The sequence below is a fragment of the Emys orbicularis genome, chromosome 6, assembly GCF_028017835.1.
Source record: "Emys orbicularis isolate rEmyOrb1 chromosome 6, rEmyOrb1.hap1, whole genome shotgun sequence".
Taxonomy (NCBI): Eukaryota; Metazoa; Chordata; order Testudines; family Emydidae; genus Emys; species Emys orbicularis.
The window spans coordinates 112,184,914-112,199,879 of record NC_088688.1 but is presented as its reverse complement, the minus strand read 5'-3'; the positions used below and the strand labels follow the sequence as shown (position 1 = coordinate 112,199,879).

Below are 14,966 nucleotides of genomic sequence, written 5' to 3'. Positions count from 1 at the left end.
CCCCAGCTTCCTGTGACTCACCAGGACTCTCAGCCAGCCAGTAAAACAGAAGGTTTATTTAGACGACAGGAACACAGTCCAAGACAGGTCTTGCAGGTACAGACACCAGGACCCCCTTAGTTAGGTCCATCTTGGGGGCCCCAGGGACACCACAGCCCCGTTGGGAAGCCTGAGCCCCCTCTGGGCTCCCCTCTCCATTTCCCAGCCAGCTCCAAACTGAAACTCCCTCCAGCCATCTCACTCAGTCTTCCCCCAGCTCCTCCCCCAGCCTTTGTGTCCTTTGTCCAGTTTCCGGGGCAGAGGTGTTACCTGGCCTCCAACCCCCCTCCAGGGTTCTCATGTTATGTGCTCAGGTATCCTCCCTCAAGGTGAGTCTCCCATCCTCAATGTAGACAGTCCCAGCAAAACTCCCCTGCAACCTTCCCAGGTCAATACTCCCCACTCAGCATTCAAAGAACAAATTAAGAACATTCCCACTTTGTCACAGGGGGGAATCGACCTAAGATATGCAACTTCAGCTACGAGAAGAATAGCATAGCTGAAGTCGACGTATCTTAGGTCGACTTACCTTGCGTCCTCACAGCATGGGGTCGACTGCCGCCACTCCCGTCGACTCCGCTTTCGCCTCTTGCTGCACTGGAGTACAGGAGTCGAGGGCAGAGCGATCGGGGATCGATGTAGACGCGATAAATCGATCCCTGATAGATCGGTCACTACCCGCCAATCCGGCAAGTAGTGTAAACGTACCCTAACTCATACTTGCGATTGGGAGACCCATTATAAATTAATTATACAAATTAGCACGTGAGCATATTATAGAAAGGATAATGCATCAAAATGTACTTTAGTTTGACAACAGTAGGTTAGTATTTAATTTATGATCACTTACAATGTATCAATAAATGTAGTGTAGCATATTCAGTAAGTCTTAGCAGATGCTGTAATGATGTTTTCTATTACTATTAAGTCTTTGAGAAGTGGGGAGAGACTGCCTTGTATGTGAGTTATTTTAAGAACTGTACATTAGTGAGGTTCTACTTCAGTTCATTTACAGTTTTAAAATGATCTGACAAGTTTGATGAAAACACAAGTTACAAATATGCTTTGACTTTTAATAAAGAGACATTCCAATCCTAGAATATATTGACTAGCTACGTCACCATTAGGGAGATATTAAATTATCCCTACTTACGCAAACCATGAAGATAGTGAGGAGGAGTTTAAGATCACCCACTCTTTTTGAGAGGTGGGTAAAAATTATTTAAAAATAAAATACACCAATGCATCAAAGATTTAAATAAAATCTTTGAAATAACAGACTTTTCATCATATTGTGTAATTCCTGGCTAGAAGTAGTCTTTTCAGGCTATAGCTTTCCTGGCCATTCTGGCTGCTGCTTCTGTTCTGTGATGTCATCTCAAACTAACCAGATTGAACTGGCCAGGAACCTTACAGAAGCTGCAGGGCCTAAAGTTTACACTTAAATTACAATTTGCTGATGAGCAATATTAAAAGGGAGCAAGAGGAATCAAAATAACTTATCCTACTTGCTAATATGTTAAACACATAAGCTAAAAGGTGATACTGATGTAGTGATTTTCAGGATGCTGGGCAGCTCTTAAGCTTTATGTTTTAGTGCAATTATTTAGTCAATACGACTTTTAAAACGTTTTTTTGGCACTAGTGTGTTTTCCAGGAAGATATTGGCAAACATTTATTATGGTCTTTCTGTACTAATATAATTGTATATTTTTAAAAATGTTCCCTCTAATTAAAGATTGGAGACCTCCTTAGTTGTAAGGACTTGAAATCCACAAGTTCCCCCATTATACTAACAGCACCTGTAAGCTTTGATTTATGACAATAGTAATTTGCTGAATTATACTAGTGCCCATTAGTACTATTATAGTTGAGTTTTAGGCTACTATTAAAAGTAACCTCTATATCCAAGTTAAATACCATTTTCAGATGACTAATTCAACTAGAAAAAAAATTCTGCTGGGTTGAAATACTGCAAACGGGTTTTCATCAAAATGGGTTCTACGTTTATTAAAGTACAAAAGGAACACCTTTGTTTCTCATGATGTGCTGAATTCCGATTCCAGTTTTAAAAATGTATGCACATCATTGATTCATACACTGGGATCAATCTCAAAAAAAAAAATCAGACTAAACTTCCAAATATAAATAGTTATTTTATGTATGGTACAGACGCCTCCTAGTCTTTTTTGGTATTTTATTTAAAGATGTAAATTCTGAGCAACAGGTCTCAAAGTGTCACTCAGCATAGGAGGTAACTTGTAATAATTTGTGCTAGGGTGACTCAGATTTATGAACAGCAATTTTTAATCCATATCACAGTGCTTTCAGGGCATACCAAGGATTATTGCACTTCAGTTAACTCAAAACACAGGATTCAGCCTGGAATGAGGTAGTCTCATCCTGCCATAAAAGTTTTCTTATTTGTTTCAAATGTGAGAACAACAGGTACTTTTATGCAACCAACATACTGCTACAATTAGGCACAACATCACAGATTGAAGAGCAATACAGTATAGCACTGGTACGTTTATTCTTGCTTCTTTGTGTTAAGTCCTGTTGCATTTTAGTGGAAATAGGTAGGTTTTTTGTTACAGTTTTTACACAATTTTAGTCAGACTAATTACTGGGATAAAGAAAAGCAAAACTGTAACTCCTCCGCTGAGCTATTGTAATGCTGATTAATTAGACTAGAAACAAGAGCGGCAAGGAGGGGGAGATTTTACACAAAGCTCCTACTGGCGTCCAGCGTGAAATGGTCACTTACAAATTTGGTCATCCATCTTCAGGGGCCTTCTCAGGCGGATGCTGGCAGGAACGGTTTTATCCATCAGCTCATCGATACTCTGAAAAAGGACATTCATGTGAGTACCGTGCGTTACCCAGCTTTCTGTCGGACAGCCTGCACCAAGGTGCACGCAAACTTTAAAAGAGTCTCCCCTTTGCCGGCTCTTAGCGGGACCTTTGTTGAGACGCGTTTCGTTGTTAGCGGAGTCTCAGCGAGTCCCCGCTTCTCGCCGTTGTGCGCCTCGCTCGGGAACTCCCCTGCGGACGGAGGGGGAGGCAGAGCCGGGGGGACGCGGCGGCGAAGCGGTTTTAGGGGGATGCAAAGACGCACACGCGGGTAGGAAGGGAGCAGGAAGACACGGGCGGCGAGGGAGGGATGGGGCAGAGCGGGCAGCACAGCGGCAAGGAGCCGGCAGGGACTTACCGCCAGACCCACAGTTTGCAGCATTTCCCGCTTCTCTTTGTCCCGGGGCCCGATATGCCGCTCGGAGAAGTCATCGTGCCGGGGCAGGAGCTGCTCGATGTACCGGGAGGACCGCGAGGCGGCGGCGGCGGCGGCGGCGCTGGTGTTGGGGGCGCTGCCCCCCGCCGCCGCGCTCTGCTGCCCCCGCCATCCCCATCTGCCCGGCGGCTTCTTCCCAGCCAGAGCGCCGCCCGGGGGCAGGTGCAGAGCGGCCCCCCGGCCCACGAGCCGCCCCCACCAGCGGGCACAGGTCTGCATGCCGCCGCCGTGCCCGGCCAACTCCGCCCGTCCGCCGCACCTGCCGGGCACTTTGTGGGGAGGCCCCAAGGCGCCGCCACCCGCAGAGCCCCGCGCCAATGGCAGCCCGAGGGGAGGGGCCGCCTGGCCCCGCCCCACACAGCCCGGCCCGCCCGGGCCACCTGCCGCTGTGCCCACTGCCACCGACAGGGCGAGTTTCCCCTCAGCGGCTCAGCCCCCCTTCCCACCCGCGGAGCCGCTTCCCCAGTCCGCCTTCTGCATCCCTCAGCCGCCTTCCCCAGTCCGCCTTCTCCAGCCTCAGCCCCCTTTCCCCCCGCGGAGCCGCTTCCCTAGTCCGCCTTCTCCAGCCCCCTTCCCACCCGCGGAGCCGCTTCCCCAGTCCGCCTTCTGCATCCCTCAGCCGCCTTCCCCAGTCCGCCTTCTCCAGCCTCAGCCCCCTTTCCCCCCGCGGAGCCGCTTCCCCAGTCCGCCTTCTCCAGCGCTTTTCCCACCCGCGGAGCCGCTTCCCTAGTCCGCCTTCTCCAGCCCCCTTCTCACCCGCGGAGCCGCTTCCCCAGTCCGCCTTCTGCATCCCTCAGCCGCCTTCCCCAGTCCGCCTTCTCCAGCCTCAGCCCCCTTTCCCCCCGCGGAGCCGCTTCCCTAGTCCGCCTTCTCCAGCCCCCTTCCCCCCCGCGGAGCCGCTTCCCAAGTCCGCCCTCTCCAGCCCCCTTCCCCCCGCGGAGCCCCTTCCCCAGTCCGCCTTCTCCAGCCCCAGCCCGCCTCAGCCCCCTTCCCCAGTCCGCCTTCTCTATTCCCAGCCCCCCTTCCCACCCGTGGAGCCCCTTCTCCAGCCCCAGTCCCCTTCCCCCCCACGGAGCCCCTTCCCCAGTCCGCTTTCTCCAGCCCCAGCCCGCCTCTGCCCTTCCCACCCACGGAGCCCCTTCCCCAGTCAGCCTTCTCCATCCCCAGCCCCCTTCCCACCCACGGAGCCCCTTCCCCAGTCCGCCTTCTCCATCCCCAGCCCCCTTCCCACCCAAAGACCCCTTCCCCAGTCCACCTTCTCCAGCCCCAGTCCCCCTTCCCCAGTCCGCCTTCTCCATCCCCAACCCCCTTCCCACCTGCAGAGCCTCTTCTCCCCATCCCCAGTCCGCCTTCTCCATCCCCAGCCCCCTTCCCACCCGCAGACCCCTTCCCCAGTCTGCCTTCTCCATCCCCCTTCCCACAGAAAGACCCCTTCCCCAGTCCGCCTTCTGCATCCCCAGCCCCCTCAGCCCCCTTCCCACCCACGGAGCCCCTTCCCCAGTCCGCCTTCTCCATCCTCAGCCCCCTTCCCACCCGCAGACCCCTTCCTCAGTCCACCTTCTCCATCCCCAGCCCCCCTTCCCACCCGCGGAGCCCCTTCTCCCCTTCCCCAGTCCGCCTTCTCCATCCCCAGCCCCCCTTCCCACCCGCAGAGCCTCTTCTCCCCTTCCCCAGTCCACCTTCTCCATCCCCAGCCCACCTTCCCACCTGTGAAGCCCCTTCCCCAGCCTGCTTCTCCATCCCCAGACCCCCTCATCCCTCTCCTCCAACCTCCCCAATCACTCCCTTCCCAGACCCCCTCATTCCCCTCCTCCGTCCTCCCGAAAATCCCTCCTCTCCCAGACCCCTCTCATCCCCCTCCCCCGTCTTCTGCAATCCCGCTCAGACCCCAATCCTCCCCCAAACCCCTCCCAGATGCTCTTCATCCCCCTCCCCCATCCTCCCCAGACCCCATCCCCGTCCTTCCCAATTTCTCCCAGACGCCCCTCATCCCCCTCCCCTGTCCTCCCCTCCCAGACCCCCTCATCCCCCTCCTCTGTCCTTCCCAGAATCCCTCCCCTCCCAGACTCCCCTCACTCCTCCCCCATCCTCCCCAATCCCTCCCAGACCCTCCTCATTCCCCCCTCTCCCATCATTCCCCCTCTCCTCCGCCCCAAACCCCCTCATCCACTCCCCTACCCCCAGACCCCCTCATCCCCCTATCTCAGTCCCCCCATCCCTCCTAGACCCCCCTCATCCCCCTGCCCTATCCAGCCCACTCCCTCCTCACCCCCAGATCCTCTCCTCCTCCTCCTCCACTGTCCATCCCACTCCCATACCTCATTCCCCATACATCATCCTCCTCCCCATCCCCAGATCCCCCTCCTCACCCCCAGACCTCCCTCATACCCAACTCCAGTCAATCCCCAGCCCTCTCCATCCCCACTCCCAGCCCTCCCCTCACCATCCTCAGCCCCCACCACCACTCTTGCCCCCCCCAATCCCTATCCCCAGTAATCCCACTTCCCCTGCACTTATGGTCCCCATCTCCTATCTTTCCCCTTCTAGCTCCTCAGTCCAGGCTCTTAGTGGACTCTCTCTAGCTCTCCATTCTACCTTCCAGCCCCTTCATCCCCCCCCCCCTTCCACTGCCCCGCATTAAGCCCTCACCCTACAGCTCCTTTTCTCCTCATGTTTCCACTGCCCCTCATCCTTCAGTTCTAGATCTCCCTACTCCAGTCCTGCCCCCGTTCCCCTGCTCCCACCCCTCTCCCTCTCAAGCAACTCTAAAGTTTCAGGTCTATTTCAATAACTGTATTGGCATGACAAGGCATGGAAGCATTGGCAAGCCTAACACATCAAGTGTCTGTCGCCATTTACATAATATCCTCTTGTAAACACATCACAGTGCCAAAGTGTAAGCTAAATTCAGATCTGAAAGAGGGGGAAGTAGTGGCTGAAGATTAACAGTAACAATATGTCGTACTTCTGTAGCACACTTTTTGTTGCCCTCCCCCACTCCCCAAACTCTTAAGAAGATACTGCTACTGTATTTGATTTACAGCCAGCAACTTTTATGGGAAGTGGCAGGAAAGGTTTATATAAGTGCAAAATACAGGTACTGTTCAGCTGCAGTTCTGTTCAAGTACTAGCATCTGAAGAATAAGTTTAAAACAAAAATATAGTGCTGTTTTTTCATAGTAGTGAAATAATATCAGCCATAAATATAATACTTTTATCAGAAAATCCTCATTGTCTAAATTCAGGTAATGTTTGGCTATTTAGGTGTCCATTTTTAGAATATCTGACTGCCTACCAAGAAACTGAAAAAAAGTTATCCCCCACACTCAACATCCATCATCTGTATGAACCTCCCCCACAAAAAACTACTTTCTCCTCAAACCCTTTATGATCTGAATAAATTCTGACCCTTTCCATTTACGAAGATGAAATTCTGCGGTATCCGTAAACTGTTATCTTTTCCCATTTTGTAGGCATGGTACAGATTTTGACAATTCTGTTCATAAAGTATACTTATCAGAATTGCAAGTGATTTTCTTTAACCTAAAAAGATAGTTAGGCTATACAATCTTGTATGTGTTTGATTATTAGCATGTAAGATACTGGCATATAGCCAGTTTTGGGAGGGAAGAGGAGTGGAGGAAAAAGAGAAAAGAAATTCACTGTAAACTAAATGCCTATGACCAGATTCTCAATTGGTATAAATTAGCATAACTCCACTGAAGTCAATGGAGCTGTGCTCGTTTACATCAGCTGAGAATCTGGCCCTTAGGTCTCTAATTTCATCTTCTATCTCTAAGGAAACCTTTAGTTTTAATCTTTATTTTTATTTTATTTCATCTAGTAATTGGGGATTCCCCTCCTTCTCATCCTCACTGCAAGCAGCAGCAAGCTTTAATGTAAGTAAACTGGAACATGGATATTTGTCTCACCACCATAAGGGAGCAGCTATTTATTTGATGTCAGAACTCTGAAGGCTGTTTGCCAGCACATTTTTCAAAGGTGCTCCCAGAATGCAGCATGACATGATATCTCTAATTTTATCATAAATGGTAATTGCATCCTTATATGAAAACTTGTAGTGATTCTTCTTTAGGGCCCTCACCAGGCAAAATAATCAGCCTTCTAGTTCTTGCAACCCCCATATTGTGGTGGTGCAGTGGAGTGGCTTATCTATGGTACACATCAGTCTGCTGAGCAAGGGCATAAAGAAAACAAAGAACCCTGCATGCCTGGGAATTGCAGAGCTGCTTAGAGTGGGAGTTGGAATGGTGAATTCTTGTAAATTTCCTGTTAGGGATCCACCACATGCTTGTAGTAACTCCCCTAAGTGGGCCACAGTGGGTAGCATATTCATGCTAACTTTTCTGGACACCTAAAATGCAGGAGAAGTTTCTGAGGATTGCCTTATGTAGTTGGTCTGACCAACAATCAGGGCTGAAAGGGCTCACTCAAACCCATATGTCTGCAAGTATTTATATCAATCTGCAAACTCCATTTTGTTTTTGGGAGGGCCATTTTGACTGCAAAACTGTTCTTTGCCTTCACCTTAGCTCCACAGCATACATAATGAGCTGAAAAAGAGAGTGAGGAGGGATAAATTCTTGCACTTAGCAGAAGTTTACCCAGGGAGGATCCTTAAACCTTGATGACCTTCTTTTCAAATGCAAACACCCTTTGACAAAGAACTGTCTACTGCCCACAGAAACCTGTTCTACCAGGTGGACTAGTGACCAACCCACAGATCATCTGATAGGGTGCTTTGATCAGTTGATGGGGGTTTGAGGCTGATCAGGGAAGTCACCTGACAGACGGGACAGGAAGTTATAAAAGGATAAGGTCTGCTGAGTAGCACTTGCTCATTGACTAGAACAAGAAGGCAAGAAGATTGAGAGGTAGGAAGAAAGGCAAGAGGATGGGATGGGATGAGATGCAGCAGAATCCTGGACTCCCTGAAAGACACTGACCAATTCCCAAAGGACTCTTGGAGCGGTGAGGAAACTGAGGCAGGGATTGCATGCAGACTTTGTCCCGTCCCCCCCCAATAGATCTGTATCTCTCTTGTGTTGTCTATGAGCAAAGTAGAATTGGTTTGGAATTCCTTTTGCAAAGTTTGTGTGTTCTTGCTTCAACAGTCTGGTTTTTAGCTTAACTTTCAGGAACACCTGAGTACCCAGAATAAACCAGATGGAGCTCTGGGGAGCAACTAGCACTTTGAGGGGGATCAGCCCTGGTGTTGGGTCCGAGGGTAGTTTAGCCACAGGATCCCATTCCCTGGCAGTGGTAACAGACAGTCTATGTTCTAGAAGTATGTCCAAATGGTCACAGACTGGCTGAAGCTGCTGAGACCCAGGGGAGCTTCAGCATGCTGGATCCAGGGTTTGGATCCAAGCACAGCAGCCTGCTCCAGCAGAGGAAGCTTGACCAGATCTAGAACAGTGGGGTTACTTTATTTTGTTCTTTAAAGTGATTTATAACTCTCTTATTATACTTCATTATAATAGGTTAGTTCTCTTTCAAAATTGTCAGCCAGAGAAATGCTTTGGATAGGGTTGCCAACTTTCTAATTGCACAAAACCAAACATCCTTGCCCTGCCCCTTCTCTGAGGCCCCACCCCCACTCACTCCATCCCCCCCTCCCGCCATTGCTCACTCTCCCCCATCCTCACTCACTTTCACTGGGCTGGGGCAGGGGTTTAGGGTGAGGCCTCCGACTGGGGGTGTGGGCTCTGGGGTTGTGCCAGAAATGAGGAATTCAGGGTGCAGAAGGGGGCTTCAGGCTGGGGCAGGGAGTTGGGATGCAGGAGGGGGTGTGGGCTCTGGCTGGGGGTGTGGGTTGTGGGGTGGGGCTGGGAATAAGGGGTCTGGGGTGCAGGAGGTGGCCCAGGGCTGGGGCAGGAGGTTGGGGTGCAGGCTCTGGGAGGGAGTTAGGGTGCAGGAGGGGGTTCCAACCTGGGGCAGGGGGTTGGGGTACAGCAGGGAGATTGGGGTGCGGGCTCCAGCTTGGTGGTGCTTACCAGTCAGCAGTGCAGCAGGGCTAAGGCAGACTCCCTGCCAGCCCTGGCTCCACGCAGCTCCTGGAGGCAGTCGGCATGTCCCTGTGGCCCCTAGGCAGAGGGGCTAGGGGGTTGTGTGTGCGGCCCATGCCTGCAAGCACCACCCCCGCAGCTCCCATTGTCCATGGTTCCAGGCCAATGGGAGCTGCAGACCCTGCGCTGGGGATGGGGCCAGCGCGTGGAGCTTCCCTGATCGCCCCATTTTTTTTGTTTTTGAACAGAACTTGAACCCCAGAGGCAGGACATCCTCAGTACCACCTGACCTTTTTTGGGGTGAATCCTTCCTTGGATGCATAGGCACAGAGAGATGTAGTGTACGTTTTATAGCTGGGGTGAATCTAGCCCAGTGTTGAAGATTCTTCAGACTTCCTTGAAGCCTTACCTGTAGAATGGCTACTGCTTCCAGCTAGAAGGTTTTCCCCACCACCGAGTCTTATAAACAAGCAGTAAGGATGAATTAACAAATTCTGTTTTTAAAATGTATCTACAGTACAGATGATTGTTAGAAAATAAAAGATCTTAACCCTTAGAAAATAAAAAGCACACCATGAAGATGTTTCTGGATCTTGTGTTACTGCTACATATTAATTTTGAGAGGTCACTGCCTAAACACACAAACAGCTTATTTTCTCATAAAATATTCAAGCTCTATCCTGAGTCTCCACACTGTCTGTTTTAAGTACTGTGAAAATCCCATTACCTAAATAAGTAATTTGAAAATTTACATAATCTGGTATACCAGGCAAGATGTGTGTCATTATCTTTCTGTGTTTACCACTTTACAGGAAAAAGCATCACATTGTATTTCTGTCATCAGGACCTGGTAGCAAATTTTATTACCGGGGAAAAAAATTACTTTCCAACGTTCCCTTAGCATGAAATCTGTATCTCCCCTTTCCCCCTAGCACATATAAAGTACTTAGACTGTGGGTTGTATTCCCCCTTCTGTTGTGTTCCTTTTATACCATAGAGGGGCCATAAAGCCCGTGGAAAACCATTCCCAGGGAAGAGTCCCTGAATTCCCTGGATAGAACAGAATGGCTGTAAGCCATGCCCCTTGAAGCCCCATCTGTAGGGGGCATGCGTAGTGAGGAAAGGGATGTGGCACAATCACACTCTGTTCCCCATCTGTTTTTGGTTATAGAATATCCCTTAGAGGTTATTGCATAAAGAATAAGTCTCAAGGCTGTTCTAACTTATGTTAGAGGGCTAAAAGTCTCCTTTGCCCCACTGTACCCATCAGTGCTACACTGAGTGCATGATGCAAATACAGATGATTTTTCATAGTGCCTGCTGATATGGGTTTAGAGCTGCCACCAACCAGAAATATAAGTTCACATTAAAATAGTACATCACAATGCCACTGTCACAACTGTTGTCCAGTTTCCCCTTCTGGACACTTAACAGGCTGCTGTGTTTGGGTCCCACACAGTGGCCACATGTCCCTAAGTTTGTCTGAGTAATGTCCAGTCACTGCCTCTGGCTCCTCAGAGTACTTCTTTCTAGCACCCCTTTCTGAGTGATGAGGCACCATGGTCCAGATGCTTAGGTCCTGAGACTGGTGCCAGCTCCCCTAGACTCTCCAGTTGCTTATGCACATACTTTCCAAGAGCTTCTCTGGTTTGCAGTTTACTTCTTCAAGGGCACCAGATAGTTAAGTCAAACGGATGCAAACTTTGCAAAAGGATTCTAACAATTATTTTTACTTTAGACAGCACAAGAGATGTACACACCTGTACAAAACACCCATATATCATTTCCTGCCTCGGTTTCCACATCACTCGAGTTCTTTGGGGTTTGGTCAGATTCTTCTAACAAATCCAGGATCCTTTTCCTGAAGCTCATGACTTCTCCTACTTACTGAGTCTGTCTCTCGTTGACCCCTTGCAGTTGGTGTCCTTAAGCTCCTGACTGGCACATTAGTCAAAAGGTCCCCTGTGTTACAAGAGCCTACCTCTTTGTTCCTCTCTCATGCCCCAAGCTTCCTTTGTTTGTCCAACTAACCCAGTCTGGTTTTTTTGAGGGTTGCACCGACATCTCATCTTTATTCCCTTTTCTGGGGAAATTCCATTCCCTCAAACCTTAGTCCTCTGCAGAGAAGTTGGAGAAAACTGATTTTATCTAGAATGCAGTGACTCCTTCGCTCAGCCTGGGAAAGATCTACACAGGTCCTGATAATCTTTAATGACCAACCATTGCTAGCCCTGTTTCAATGCCCTTTGGAATTTCAGTCCAAGATGGAAGTAAAAAGACAGCAGAGAAGGTGCAGACCCGACTGATAATCAAAAGGGAGTTTGTTGTTTTGATATAGATACACAGAGGGTTCATAATACCAAACAAAATTAATCAATTGTTCCTAGACAGATTATCAGAGCTACACGCTAACATCTGGCCTGCCCAAGCCTTACCCATTTGCCCCTCATTGGTTCTCTTGTATATTGGGCTTTCTGTGCCCATATAAAGGGAGTGAGGCAGCATTTGCCCTATGTCATGGGTGGGCAAACTACGGCCCGGGGGCTGCATCTGGCCCTTTAGACGTTCTAATCCAGCCCTCGAGCTCCCGCTGGGGAGCGGGGTCTGGGGCTTGTCCCACTCCGGCGCTCCAGCTGGTAAGTGGGGTTGGGGACATGCCCTGCTCCGCGCGTGCCGTGGCACCGCACAGCTCCCGGAAGCAGTGGCATGTCCCCCCTCTGGCTCCTACGCGTAGGGGCAGCCAGGGGTCTCTGCACACTGCCCTCACCCCCAAGTGCCGCCCCCGCAGCTCCCATTGGCTGGGAACCATGGCCAATGGGAGCTGCAGGGGCGGCACCTGCGGACGGGGCAGTGCGCAGAGGGGGGTCCTACCACTTCTTCCGGGAGCTGCTTGAGGTAAGTGCTGCCCGGAGTCTGCACCGCCGACCCCCTCCCATGCCCCAACCCCCTGCCCCAGCCCTGATCCACCTCCTGCCCTCAAACCCCTTGGTCCCAGCCTGAAGCACCCTCCTGCACCCCCAACCCCTCAACCCCAGTCTCACCCCAGAGCCCTCACCCCTACCTGAAGCCCTCACTCATCCCCCCCCACACCCCAACGCCTGCCCCAGCCTGGAGCCCCCTCCTGCACCCTGAACTCCTCATTTCTGGCCCCACCCCAGAGCCCACTCCCCAGAGCCCACAGCCAGAGCCCTCACCCCCTCTAACACCCCAACCCCCAATTTTGTGAGCATTCATGGCCCACCATACTATTTCCATACCCAGATGTGGCCCTCAGGCCAAAAAGTTTGCTCACCCCTTCCCTATGTGCACAAGTGAGGTAGGGTTTATTTTCCTTTACAGAAAACTCTATTGGATTTTATCTCCATGACTTCAACCTGTCCTTCCTACAGTGACATAATGTCTATCTTATCTACTACCAGATACATAGTATCTTTTGGATTATTGCAATCTCTAACAGATATTTGTATGGTACTAAGTTTTTACTTTTAAAAATCTATAAGCAAGCCTAAAAATGCCTGAAACTGAACTCTGCAAACATTGCAAAATGAGAATGGAGAAAACAAAGATTGTCAAGGTTGCAGCTTCTAGGAGGATAGGATTATTTGTCACTGAGCGGATAGTTTTCTGATCTCTCTCTCTTGCTCTTCCTCTAACCTGGTACAAAGGTAAACTAGACAGACCTTGAATACTAAGTCAAAGATACAATTGTACTTGGCTTATTGGATACACTGTACCTGATGTTATCAAATTAATAATATCCAATTATTTTAAAATACTAATTATGGATATATGTATACTTAGCTGATTAAGGACATTACCTATACCAATACTTGATATCGATTCATGTTATCGATTGTGAATAACTATGCAGTAAGTACAACAACTTCCCTGGCCCAATCTTGTTTTATTAGGCAATAAAATAAATTGCTCTCCAGCAGATCCAAACCTTTCCAGTTTATTCCTTAGATGACTTAACACCCTGTTGCCACTTTCGGGAAAGTGCACATCTGCACTTTTACTTTTATTGTTATCATTTGGGAGTTAAAGGTGATTTGCAAAAGAAAGAGTGTTTGTGCCCTTTTAAGGAAAATATTCATTGATGTGTATATATAAAGACTAAAAGGTTGTTTGTTTTTAATTAGTACTTTCTGCCCTCCCCAACCCCTTTTTAAAACATCTTAGAAATATCAAGTCTCATCTTCCCTGTTTATGCTGGCAGAACTGGGATGAGAGCTTCCTCAACACTCAGTTGAATTTACGAAAGGACATCATTGTTCCCAAGTTATTAATCGGGTGTTAACAAAACCAATCAAGACACAGAGTTTAAAAGAGTCTGGTTAAAAATCCTTTTCCCTCTCAGCCTCCTATCTCTCATAATTCTGTTGTTTCTCCAGTTGTCCCAGGAGTCTCCCAGCAATAAGAAGGTAGCTCAAACATATTTCTAGTGTAAATAGAGCAAAAATGGGGGAGTGGGGAGAATCTCAAAAATGTAAAGCACTCTATAAATCATAAAACTGAAAAAGGGGCATAAGCATTTTTTCTTTTGCAGGTCACCTTCAAAACAAAGTGTTTTTGTTTAATTTGTTGTGGGCTTTTTTTTGTGGGGGGAGGGGAGTGGGGTTTAAACCTATTATCGTTTGAGTCAGGATTGCAGGATTTGGCCCTCTCTTAGAACTCAGAGCTGAATAAACTACTTTCATGTTTTATTATCCAAATGTATCACATCACTATTATTATATATTTATATTACTACTTTGTCCAGAGAGCTTCATCAGGATCAGGGCCCCCTTAGTCCTAGGCAGAGCTGGTAGCACCATCTATAGTTAAAGATGCCCAACACGTCCCATGTATAAGAATGTTTTCAGTTTTTAATAACTTTGCCAAAACTTGAGCTGTTTGAGCTGAAATTTTCCATGCAGGGTGTCTTGTCTGCCTCAAGCTGCCTTTTTCTTTTTAAGTTTCGGGGGGAAATGGTTGAGCCATGGATCTCATGGCAAAATTTTAAACTAAAAGAGATGCAAGAGTGTGACATGTTTTTTTCATGACTCTCAACAAAATGGAAAAATGTATTGTCCTTTTATTACAGACTCTTTTATATACTTCTAAAACAATATCCTCATTACTTTTGATTCTATGGGTAATATGTGTACTGTGATACTCCTCACAGAGACAAGAAGTAATTAACAGCACTCTAACTGAATACTACAGCAAAGACAATATTAGAGAAATTTTCTTCTGGCACTGCTAATATTTTAGTCTTCCTGAGTGCAAATATTTAGAAAGCAGATCGTTCATATTGACGTGATGCAATACTGTACCTTTCTAACAGTTTTTCCAAAGCTGAAACAAAGAAAGTGGGATAAATTCGTCCCGGGTTTATACCTGCTCAGATTGGCATAAACCAGGGCACAGAGCCTGCTGTGAAGTCTGCTGTGTATTTATACCTCCCTACTGTATGTTCCACTCCATGCATCTGATGAAGTGGGTTTTAGCCCATGAAAGCTTATGCCCAAATAAATTTGTTAGTCTCTAAAGTGTCACAAGGACTCCTCATTGTTTTTGCAAAGCAAGTGGATCTCTCAGCAGGATCATATGGAGCCTCTAGTGGA

General features: G+C 48.6%; 1 protein-coding gene across 1 annotated transcript in view; it reads right to left on the bottom strand.

Annotated features, from left to right (window-relative positions):
* Window positions 1-3,547, bottom strand: part of GLDC (glycine decarboxylase) — a 68,805-nt gene extending 65,258 nt beyond the window's left edge. The window contains exons 1-2 of the mRNA XM_065405918.1: window positions 3,251-3,547; window positions 2,807-2,885 (exon numbers count right to left, since the gene is read on the bottom strand). Of these exons, the coding sequence (XP_065261990.1) occupies window positions 2,807-2,885; window positions 3,251-3,547 (376 nt within the window). The remainder of the gene's footprint in view (window positions 1-2,806; window positions 2,886-3,250) is intronic.
* Window positions 3,548-14,966: the final 11,419 nt, after the last annotated feature.